This window comes from Raphanus sativus, chromosome 8 (genome assembly GCF_000801105.2).
Source record: "Raphanus sativus cultivar WK10039 chromosome 8, ASM80110v3, whole genome shotgun sequence".
Classification (NCBI taxonomy): domain Eukaryota; kingdom Viridiplantae; phylum Streptophyta; class Magnoliopsida; order Brassicales; family Brassicaceae; genus Raphanus; species Raphanus sativus.
The window spans coordinates 6,664,776-6,676,940 of NC_079518.1; the positions used below are offsets into that span (position 1 = coordinate 6,664,776).

A 12,165-nucleotide genomic window follows, 5' to 3' on the forward strand; every position below is an offset into this window, starting at 1 on the left:
AAGTTGTATTTGCGTTCTCACTCAAGAAGTCGAAAAGAATGGCGTAATGAGTCGTGCCCACAAAGAATACACTTATTTAGAAGCCCAAAATCCTAATCATTAAGAGAGAAACCCACAAAAACCAGGATAAATGCAGTTTTGAGGTTTTTAACATCCCTAATTTCTATTAGTGACCAAGATAATTTTATTTCATTCACGTGGGGTTCATGCGATAAGTTAGCAGCTAGTTGCTCTTCGTTTTCATCCAAATCGGATATTTGAATCTAAACTCAGTGCTTTTTGCCTCTCAACCTATTGAAAACCTAGAAGTTGATTTTCTGTTTCAATCTCAACTTATCCATGGACAAAAAGAGGAACATTCACCAGCAATCCCATGTATAATCTTATTTCGTCTTTTTGTCTTCTTTTTTTTTCTGTAAACAGGTCGTGAACCACTTGTGAATGGAATTTTGTTTCTGTTTTGTTAGGTTGAAACAACCCCGAGGATAGGGTTATGTGATTCAGAGATCATAGGAACTCCCAAAAACCAGCAAAAGGACAAGAAGCAGTGGAAGAATGTCGGATTTAAACTTCTTGTCCCTATATCTTGCTCCAACTCTTATAGATACTTTAAGACTCATCTATCCCTATGTACATCTTATGGATTTTTCATTGTTGTTGTAATTTTCAGGTTGATCAAGATGCCTTATTGAAGCCTATGAAGCTGCAGAAACACAAGTTGCGTAAAAAGAAGGTCTGATTTAAACTTCTTGTCCTCATAATTTATTATAGTTTGCATATCATATTTCAACAGGTTCCATTATTACTTTTTTTAATGAATATGAACTTCTTAGCTTTACTTATAAAACATTCTAGAACGGGTTGTATATATTTTTAGCATATGTATACAGATACATATTGTTTTACTGGTCTTTCTGTTTCTGTTTTGTTAGGTTGTGACAACCCCGGAAATAGTGGTGGATGATTTGGAGATATTAGAAACGACCAAAAACCAGCAAAAGGGCAAGAAGCGGGGGAAAAAGCAAAGGAAGGTCGGATTTAAACTTCTTGTCCTGATATGCTTCATCACTCATAGATCCTTAAGATTCTTTTATCCCTCTGTACTTCTTATTTAACTCTTTCGTTATTGTTGTAATTTTCAGGTTGATCAAGACACCTTATTAGTTATCCCTTTGTACTTCTTATTTAACTCTTTCGTTATTTTTGTAACTTTTTGAAACTATTTTCGTTTCTAAAATAAAATTTAGGTTTCATTCACAAGTTTGACTGGACTTTGTTTTGTTTTTGTGATTCCGTAGGTTGAGATAACCAACGAGCCTCCTTTGGAAGTAGAATCCAACAAGAACCTAAAGAAGGTGAGAGTTGTAATTGCTTTGCATATCTGATTCCTGATTCCTGATTCCTTTTTTGATGAAAATAATGAGCTTGTTTTACCTCCCTCTTGAATTTTTGATTGAATCTTATTTACTGTATTCTGACTCTGTTTCATTCCTTGAAGTTGAGTGAGTAATCAAGATGAAATGATAGTATAAGTTTAGCAAGCATTATTGCCGGTCTCACAAACCACTTTTGTATGAAAACCAACAAGATATGCATTTTCTAAAACGAATAAATCGTATAATTAATTTTTTTTTGCTGCTAGCTATACTCATGTTCTCTACTTTTCCAATCATATATTGTCAGATAATAGATGGATTAAGTGATCGTCTGAACGAGATGACTGAAATTGTCCAAAAATTGAAGAAGACTTCTGATCTACTAGACAAGGTATGTGTGTTTTACGGGTCTCTCTCTAACGGTAAGAGTGGATGTTCGGGTACCCGTTTGAGTTTGGTTCGGGTCTATTCGGTTTCGGGTTTTCGGGGTCAAAAATTTTAGTATATTAATCTGTTTATAGGAGAAAGAAACTCCGGAGGAAAAGGTGTTCGAGTGTCTTTACGAATCTAAAGAAGCGTTTATCGAACACAAGAGAAGCATTTTCGTTAGGGGATTTGATTGTTCCTTCCCTAGGGATGAGATCAGGAGCACATTAATAAAACACTTCAGTTCTTGCGGAGAGGTCTGCGAGGTTGCTATCCCCTTTCATTGTAAAACCGGTTCTCCCATGGGGTTTGTCACTTTCCTCTAAGTTTCTGACAATTTTGTTAAGTTATATTCATACGAAATAGTTACTCTTGTTTTTTTTTTCCATTCAGATTTGCTTTTATTAATATGGTAAAGGATGAAGAGAAGGCCTTAACACTTGATGGAAGTTACTTGGGAGGGATGAGGCTTGAGGTTACAATGGCTATAAATAGAAGCGAATACCATGGCTACACTGGCCGCCTTGGTTGTAACCGGTGTCGTCGTGTTTTGTTGAAGCGCCGTATGGAAGACTTCTATAGTTTTCCGACAATACTAATCCCCTCACCAGGTACATCAATTTCTTTTTCTTTATTTTTGAATCTTTTTTTTAAACTATTATTTATTTTTGAATCTTGATAATATTGATTACTCCTTTTTAATTTGTTCTGATTTTTCCCTTTTGATATTGCAGAGATCAATAGAAGCAGCGGCTAGTCAGAGTCTCCCTACCAAGATCAAGAAGTGTTGCCAACCAACTACATCATGCTTGCATAAATTTCTGTGTTCCAACATAACTTGTTTTATGGGAATCGTTCGTTTTATTTAGTTTCATAATTTATGTTTAATCTAATGTTGAATTTTTCTTTTCTTTTCTTTTATAATACTAGTATTTATCTTCTTTCTTTTCAATGAAGTTAGTATGTATAACATTGAAAAATGACGAGGGTTATGAAAACTTTATAATATACAATAAAAGCAAAATTAGTAAATACTACTAAATACTATATTGCCAATTTTTCGTATCATATTCTTTTTAGATAAATTTTGACAGTTTAAATTTTAAGAGATACAAATTATGTTTATTTTAATAATATTAAAATTGTGAAATAATATATAAATTAATAAAGAAAATCTTAATAAAATATATTAGAAGGTACACGAAAATGCAGCTAAGGTTTTAGCTAATGTATCTAGAGCCGACGGTAACCAAGCGACGAGTTAAATGGCGTTTTGGAAGGAAATGAGAATATTCTTGAATGCTTTTTACCAGGCACAAAGGGAGACCCGGCCGTTAACTACAGTTTCCAGATAAAAAGATAGACGGTAACAAACAACAAGAGACATAATCCAAACCCCTTGGGCCTCCATTGCAACCATATTCTGTCTACCATGCATTGAGAATCGTTTTCACTATCTTTCTAAAATAAAAAATACTGTAAAATTAATTTTTCTGAACTTGCGCCATATAATATGATATATGTAATTCCAACAGACTGCACATAAATAAATAAAAATATAATGCTTGATTGATTGATATGTAACGTGAAAACTAAAGACTCCAAGTCCCTTTGATCCAGCCACCAACTGAACAACTTATCTGCACTATAATTCATTTGATTCAGGTTTTGGTGACATGGTTCCATTCTGGTTCTGCTGAGACTGTGGCTGTGGCTGCTGTGTTAACTGGCTGATGTTGAGTTGCTGGAACATGTCGGCGTTGAGTGATTGCATCTTTGATCTATCAGCTTCGTTGTGGCTGGTCTCACCAATTGCCAGTTTCAGTCTCTGGACTTCCCCACTCAGTGCTTCATTCAAAGCTGCCCCGGACAAAAAAAAACAAATCATTTTCTCACACTACTTAAGGGAAACATATATGACTTTAGTAGTTGTTCCACTAAGCTTCGAATACAAAAAAAAAAAATAATAGAGATTTAGTACCTATATATCAAGATAAATACATACCATCGCGAAGCTGAGCTTGCTGCTCCATAGCTTGAAGACGAAACTTGAGCTCATTGTTCTGGTTTGTCAATACCATCATATCTCTCTGTGGATCAACGAAGCAACTAAGATAGGTTAAAATATATATATATAGACGCTTGTTATAATATTGGTAGAAGAGAGAGACTAAGGAACCTGCAAAAGCGTGAACTGAGCAGACAATGTAGTAGCCTCGGTCTGAAGAGTCTGCACTTTATGTTCCAATTCCACAATGTACCGCATCTTCCTCTCCTTTGACCTCGCTGCAGACTGTCGGTTCGCCAATATCCTGAAAAGAAACAGATGATCAAGCCGCATAAACGAACGTTCAAACCCTTCTGATTAAACTATAGACAGTCGATATATATATATATACCTTTTGACACGCTTAGGGTCGGACATGGCCATCTCGGCTAGTTTATCATTAGCCATGATCTTCTTCATCTCCGCCGCAGTGAACTCACCCTTCTTAAACTCGATGCTAACAGAGTTGGTAGGAGAGACTTCTTCACCGAAAGACAGTTTCTCCATGAAACAGCTGTCCACCGAAACGCTCCTGTAATGTCTTGTCGTAGGAGCAACGTCTCCTCCTCCTCCTCCTCCTCCTCCTCCTCCATCAGCTCTTCTCTTCAAGGTATTGTTACGATCACTCTCGTAATTAACACTGCTGCTCTCTCCCTCCTCTGTGTCGTCGCTAGTCTTGGTCGTCCCGCTTGCTCTACTGCTCTCGCCGTTCTTGCTGTTATCATTATTATCATCATCAGCTTCGGAGGAGTTCAAGGCGTCGATGTTTTCGAGATTCATATACGCCGAGAAGAGATCATCATCCATGTCTTCTCTCTTGACGAAAGGAGGGATCGGAGAGTTAAAGCAAGTGGGGATGTGGATGTCGCTGTTGGAGCGTCTGTGAGACTTTCTCGGAGGCAGAACGACTCTAGAAGAAGAAGAAGAGTCTGAGTTGCATCTCGTGAACGGTGATGACGGAGGCAACAAGAGCGGAGAAGAAGTGTTGTTGTTAAAGGAGAAGGGAGAAGGGCTTAGCGGAGGCAAGGAATCGAAGGAGAAGAAAGAGGAAGGCTGTGACATTGACCGTGACCGTGAGTGAGCACCTCCCTGAGGTTGTTGTGGTCTGGTCGTGGGGATCTGAGAGTAGGGGGAAGTGGGAGGGACACCGACTCGTCTGGTACTGTCGCTGGAGAACTGGATGTGATTGGGGTTTAGTTCGAGCTGATGAGGCTGTTTCGGAATCGATGTGCGGATCATATCACTGTCTGTATCACCCATTTCCTTTTTCTTCAAGATCCGACGGTTAATGAATGACAGTGAATGAGCAAAATGTAAGTTGATACCTCTCTCTGCTTCAACGCACTTTAGCTTTGAATCAATCAATCAATGGCGTAAATGGCGATAAAATTTTAGTAATAAACAAAAAAGACATCGTTGAAGTAAACTAAATCTTCCTTTCTCTCTCTAGAAATTTGGAAAATCTCAGGGCCAATTTGTCTTCCCTTTCTTTTCTTCCTCCGCGATTTTCTCAAACGCCTTTATTTTTTATTTATTTACTAGGACCGACCCGCCCTACGGGCGGGATACAAATTAACAAATAATTTAAATAGTTAGATTAAATATTTAACATAAATTGTTATTATTTTTAAATATACATATAAGTTAAATTTTTATATGTTGACTAAATAAACCATATATATTATCAGAAAATAGTTATGGATTTTTAAAATAGATATTACTTGTTATTTATTAAAATATGATTTTTTTTCTTTTTGCTAAAATATTTAAATGATTTTCTTTTGTTAAATAATCTATGTTTTAATTATATATATTAAAAATTGAATGTAGCATTACATCATTTCTTATGATTTTCTGGAGTTGGATGAACCATAAAAAACCGTGAGATTCTTTAAAAAAAAATATTTTTGCTAGTAGAAAAGAAATAAACCTGTAAATAAATTAACATATTGTTGTTTAGTTTTATATACTTAAGTGGATTATCTTATTTCCTTACTAAATTTACCTTTTTACAGTAGATTATTCTTAAAATTGTTTTCTTTTATTTTCTTTTCAACGTGTTATATATATATTTATATTATTTTATATTTTTATTGTGTGTGTGTTTATGTTAGAATTTGCAAATAATATTTACTAGGTGGCCGGCCCGCACCCTGTGCGGGCATTGTACAGATTCAAATTATACGGGTAGAGCTGGGTCTGCGGATCGACCCACCCCGTCCGTCCCGTCAACCCGCGGGACCCGCAGGTTAAACACTAAATCTCTCTCTCTCTCCCTCTCATCGTAAACCTTTTTTTTTGAAAAATATAAAAATATTAACATTCTTTTAATTCACCGATTATTTTTTTAACTACCACAATTTTGATTTATATAGGAATGTTTCCTAGTTTAATATTTTATCATGAATTTTTCTTGGGTGAATTACCAACTGTTTCCTATTTTGCCAATTAATGTACAACTTTTTTTAAAGATAATAAATAAAATAATAATAATTTGTGTTAAGTTTTTTAAAATAAATAAAAAATATTAGTAGCTCCCAAAAGATGAATTTTTTTTAACAGTTTTAAAACCTTCACAAAAGAGTAAATCATAAACACTAAACACTATACCTTAAACCCTTGGACAAAGCTTAAACACTTGGGTAAAAATCCAAACACTAAACTCTAAATTCTTGGATATACCCTAAACATTTGGATAAATCCTAAACACTAAACTGTAAACCCTTGGGTATACCCAATACACAAAATCTCTCTCTCTCTCTCTCTCTCTCTCTCTCTCTCTCTCTCTCTCTCTCTCTCTCTCTCTCTCCTTCTCTCTCTTCCCCTCATCGTAAACCTTTTTTTTTTTTGAAAAATATAAAAATGTAATTCTTTTAATTCACTGATTATCTTTTAACTACCACAATTTTGATTTATATGGGAATGTTTCCTAGTTTAATATTTTATCATGAATTTTCTTGGGTGAATTACCAACTAATTATAGTTTGCCAATTAATGTACAGCTTTTTTTAAAGATAATAAATAAAATAATAATAATTTGTGTTAAGTTTTTAAAATAAATGAAAATATTAGTAGCTGCCAAAAGATGAATATTTTAAAAAAAATTAAAACTGTCACAAAAGAGTAAATCATAAACATTAAACACTATACCCTAAACCCTTGGACAAAGCTTAAAACTCTTGGGTAAAAATCCAAACACTAAACCCTAAATTCTTGGATATACCCTAAACCCTAAATTCTTGGATATACTCTAAACCCTTGGGTAAATCCTAAACACTAAACTGTAAATCCTTGGGTATACCCAAAACACTAAATCTCTCTCTCTCTCCCCCTCATCGTAAACCTTTTTTTTTGAAAAATATAAAAATGTAAACATTCTTTTAATTCACCGATTATCTTTTAACTACCACGATTTTGATTTATAGAGGAATGTTTCCTAGTTTAATATTTTATCATGAATTTTTCATGGGTGAATTACCAACTAATCATAGTTTGCCAAATAATGTATAACTTTTTTAAAGACAATAAAAAAATAATAATAATTTGTGTTAAGTTTTTAAAATAAATGAAAAATATTAGTAGCTGCCAAAAGATAATTTTTTTTAACAATTTTAAAACCCTCACAAAAGAGTAAAATCATAAACACTAAACACTATAGCCTCTACCATTGGACAAAGCTTAAACCCTTGGGTAAAAATCCAAACACTAAACTCTAAATTCTTAGATATACCCTAAACCCTTGGATAAATCTTAAACACTAAACTGTAAACTCTTGGGTATACCCAAAACACTAAATCTCTCTCTCTCTCTCTCTCTCTCTCTCTCTCTCTCTCTCTCTCTCTCTCTCTCTCTCTCTCTCTCTCTCTCTCTCTCTCTCTCTCTCTCTCTCTCTCTCTCTCTCTCTTTCTCTCTCCCTCTCTCTCTCTCTCACTCATCGTAAACACTAAACACTATTCCGTAAACCCTTGGACAAAGCTTAAACCCTTGGGTAAAAATCCAAACACTAAACTCTAATTTCTTGGATATACCCTAAACCCTTGGATAAATCCTAAACACTAAACTGTAAACCCTTGGGTATACCCAAAACACTAAATCTCGCTCTCTCTCTCTCCCCCTTATCATAAACGTTTTTTTTTGAAAAATATAAAAATGTAAACATTCTTTTAATTCACCGATTATCTTTTAACTACCACAATTTTGATTTATATAGGAATGTATCTTAGTTTAATATTTTATCATGAATTTTTCTTGGGTGAATTACCAACTAATCATAGTTTGCCAATTAATGTACAGCTTTTTTTAAAGATAATAAATAAAATAATAATATGGTGCAACTTGGTATCATAAATATTTTTATTAACTTACCTTACATTTTTTTACTTGGAAGTGAATGTTCTCATATTAATGACACGAAAGTAATATTTATATAATAAATAATGAAACCGTTTAAGGAAATATATTAAATTTGTATTGTCATAAAATTATATACATATGAAATGATGCGAAACTTATGCAAGTAATCAATATTAGTAAGGTAAGTTGATAAAATTAAGTTCCTAATTAAATACAAATCGTTAAATTGGTTGCGCAATGTAATAAATATGATATCAAGAATGAATAGTTTACTATATTTGTAATAAGGAAACTTATTAATACATGTATTTATTAATATTCTTGCGCAAGTAAGAATTTATGAGGTTAGTAATTAGTGTTACTTTCATATTAGGTTTTCATATTAGGTTATATATGATAAAAACAAATTAAAAAAGAAATTCTAAAAATCAACCAATAAGAAGTATATGTGTATAAATTACGACAGGAGGTTTGATATGTAGGGACCCTCTTAGAAATGTGTATAAATTATATGTGCATTTCATAATTTTTATGCGTATTTTCTTTTGTGATAGACATGAAATTTCATGTAATTATATAAAGTTCAAATTCTAGAGTAAGTTTTGTTATAAAAGTCAGTCACACTATCATAAGATTTTATGTTAAGAACCAGTGGTATTATCTCAATTGCCTTGTGTCTTAGCAAACAACAGAAAAATACTTACTACAGCAGAAACAAAAATTGTTGCACAAAAAAGGAAGCACCAAACTAATATTGAAGTTACTTAAAGTTTCAAGTTAATCAATAATAACACATGAAAATCTAACAATTTCATATTTATTTCATTTCGAAATTAAGGACCCATATAATAATGAGGTGGAATCATACATTTTGCAGAAATTTTAGATTACAACAGCAAATATATCTTGAGGTTAAAATCATATATCTTACAACAAATTTTATAAATAGATAAAATGCCATATTTTGACCACACGGACTTTCATCAGTGAAGAACAAAATGACAAAATAAGATTCGGTTCTTTAGGGGGAAGACCAAACTAAACCGGAGGGAATAGAAAAAAAAAATCATTTCTGAACCGGTTAAAGAATCACAAACGTGAACCGGATGATGAGCTGTCATGGCTGCTCATATCCCAGTTATGTTTCTTCTTGTGCTCGAAATTCTGAAAGCAAGTCAACGGCCTCATCTGATATTAAACATGTGAAAGAAGAAACATGTTAAGAGGTAAACATAATCTAGAAACCTAAATAACAAACGGACAAACTCAGTAGTACCCCCCATTGTCGTTTGTGACCCATATGATGAAGAATAGACTCGAGCCGTTTAATGATCTCTCTGAAAGTAGGTCGCTTGGTTGGTTTATTTTGCCAGCATTCTTCTATCAACCTATGGGATACAAAAAAAAAAAAATAGACCGAACCTAACCGGTTAATGACATGAACTTAAACCAATCAACGATGCAAAACTGTCCCTTCTTTTTGTTTAATGGTGAAGAGAAAGAGTAAGACTAACGTTTTAAGTCCATGAGGGTAAAGCAATTTGATGGAGCTTTGAACAGTGGCCGCTCTTTGCTGGCATAAGCTTCTGAAGCTTCACTGTCTTCTTTTTCAGCAAATGGCATTCGTCCTTCTATCATCTAAAAAAGTTCCAACATTCAAAAGGAATCAACAACATGAACAAAAAAACAGCAAAAACCATAAGGAAAAAAAAAGGTTTTAACTTACCTCTTGAACGATCAAAGCAAAGGAGAAAACATCAGCTTTTGTGTCATATTCTTCGATGCATCGTGGTGAAATCGTTAGAATAGGGTATCTGCATATAAACCAAAAGAAAAGTCAGCTCCGATAAAATATGTATATATAAAAATAGAAGAATGGTTATGTTGCTTCATCGCCACTTTGTACTCTATATATAGTCATTTGATTGTGAAGAGTATTAACGACGCAAATAATATTACTTGCGAGACTTGCGCAAGTAATTGGTTATAATAAGGTATGTAAATTAAATGACGTTTGATTAAAGGAAACATAATAAATTTGTAAAATTAAAAACGAATATGCATATTATATGATGCGAGACTTGCGCAAGTAATCAATATAAATAAGGTATGTTGATAATAATTAGTTTCCTAATTAGATATAAAACATATTTCCCATTAAGACATTTAATGATTAGTCGACATTTATTAAAATTGTTCTGCAAGCTATGATTAATGGTCGACATTTATTACGATTCTTGCGCAAGAAATGATTAGTGCGATTAACAATTAATGTGACTTTCCAAATTTAAACCTCGAGTAGAAAAATAAATCAAAAAGAAAAAATAGAAAAATCCGACCAATAGAATCGCGAGAATTTTCGTCAGAAGAGCTGTGTGAGCGCCACATGTCCAATGTACTTCTCTTTTAATATATAGGAGGATATTAATAATTAGCATGATTTCATTTTTTAACATGATTTCATTTCATTATGACTTACAATGATTTTCATGTCCGGAATTATAATAATTATTATGTTTCATTTTTTACACATATTATGATTTGATTAGATTTCAATAACAATTTTTTTACTATAATAATTATGATCTCGTGATTGGTTAATAATAACATATTATGGTTTTTTCTAATTTCTTTTCTCATAAATTATAGTTTCTGAGACATTTTAAATTTTTAAAAATTACCAATACTCTAAACATATTATGCTTTTTTTTAAATTACCAATACTCTAATATATTTGCCTTGTCACTTAAATATGTCATTATTAAGTTACCATAATAGTACCTTTGAAATATATATCGATTAGTTAAGAACGTATATAAATATATTAATTACATGGTATGTGTTTTTGGCAAGGTTTGGCCGATGGAAAAAAATAATTCAAAAAGAAATTAAAAAAATACCGACCAATAAGATTATAAGAATTAATCCGAGAGTGTCTTGTATGATCGCCACGTAAGCAGAAATCACTAAAGTGACTTCTCTTTTAATGTATAGGGAGATGGTCTGTAAGAATGTTTGGGCAGCGAGGAATTATATATCTTAGAAAAATTATGTTTGATTTTGATGGTTATATTATGTCTATATTAAAAAGTTGCAGCGTATAGAATATTATATAAGGTTGGATGATGTTACGTGGCCTTTTGATTGTATGTTTTTTTATAATTCTAGATTCACAACTGGTTGGTTAAATGCAAGGTTTTGAAAATCGGATCGGACAATGAACCGGTAAAATTTATGAGTCATGGTTCAATCCGGTCTGACCGGTTTAATCGGGTTTCAGTATTAGTAGGTTGTACAGTATATATGTGCATCTCTATATAATAACATCACCATATACACGCAGATTTACTTTCTATTTTGCTGATATTGTATTAAAATAAATATTAATGATCCATTGACTTTTTATCTACCATAATTGCAGTCTCACTTTTTAATTCTCAAATATCTTTTTTTCCATATTTCTTCATCTTCTCTATCACTACGTGAGTTCAAATTTCTGTAAAAAAGTTCATCTATATTTTTTTCTTTTCGTGCACACAAGTACTCTTTTATTCATTCATTATACCAAATCTACTAACCATTTAGCTAACTCAAAGCAAACTAATAGAATAACTATCTTCAATTTTACAAATCAATGAAAAACAATGGTCTAATTAGATTTAAATATATAAACCAGGTTTTTCAACTAAACCGGTTCACCGGTTCTTACGGGTTTTGGGCGGTTTTACCGGTTCAACTAAAATCCGGTTTTTGAACTAACCCGGACTCAGCCAAATGAAGGAGTCACGGTTCAACCGGTCCGACCGGCCGGTCCGGTCCGGTTTTCAAAACCTTGGTTAAATGTGATTTCCTATATTTTGGGTTATGAAAAATGAGTTTGTGGTTTGGACTTTAGAGGATCACATTTCATAACGATTTATGATAGGTTAAACATGATATTGAAGAGGTGAGCAAGATAATGTG

The 12,165-nt window shown here is 32.9% G+C and overlaps 2 protein-coding genes across 3 annotated transcripts; one reads left to right on the forward strand and one right to left on the reverse strand.

Annotated features, from left to right (window-relative positions):
• The first annotated feature begins 42 nt into the window (after positions 1-42).
• Positions 43-2,834, forward strand: LOC108835512 (uncharacterized). Of its 2 annotated transcripts, XM_018608758.2 has the most exons (10): positions 43-375; positions 468-557; positions 671-733; positions 933-1,031; positions 1,143-1,163; positions 1,299-1,355; positions 1,684-1,767; positions 1,898-2,109; positions 2,196-2,413; positions 2,537-2,834. In XM_018608758.2, the coding sequence occupies exons 1-10, from the start codon at positions 340-342 to the stop codon at positions 2,557-2,559; spliced, it is 903 nt and encodes a 300-aa protein (XP_018464260.1). In that variant the 5' UTR covers positions 43-339; the 3' UTR covers positions 2,560-2,834. The 2 variants fall into 2 exon arrangements, with proteins under 2 accessions (XP_018464260.1, XP_018464261.1); XM_018608759.2 differs by lacking the exon at positions 1,143-1,163 and having other exon boundaries at positions 104-375.
• A 435-nt stretch (positions 2,835-3,269) lies between these two features.
• LOC108835511 (bZIP transcription factor 29) lies at positions 3,270-5,361 on the reverse strand. The gene is made up of 4 exons (XM_018608757.2): positions 4,202-5,361; positions 3,982-4,114; positions 3,808-3,892; positions 3,270-3,662 (listed from the first exon to the last, which is right to left on the reverse strand). Exons 1-4 carry the CDS (start codon positions 5,107-5,109, stop codon positions 3,448-3,450), a joined length of 1,341 nt encoding a protein of 446 aa, XP_018464259.2. The 5' UTR covers positions 5,110-5,361; the 3' UTR covers positions 3,270-3,447.
• Positions 5,362-12,165: the final 6,804 nt, after the last annotated feature.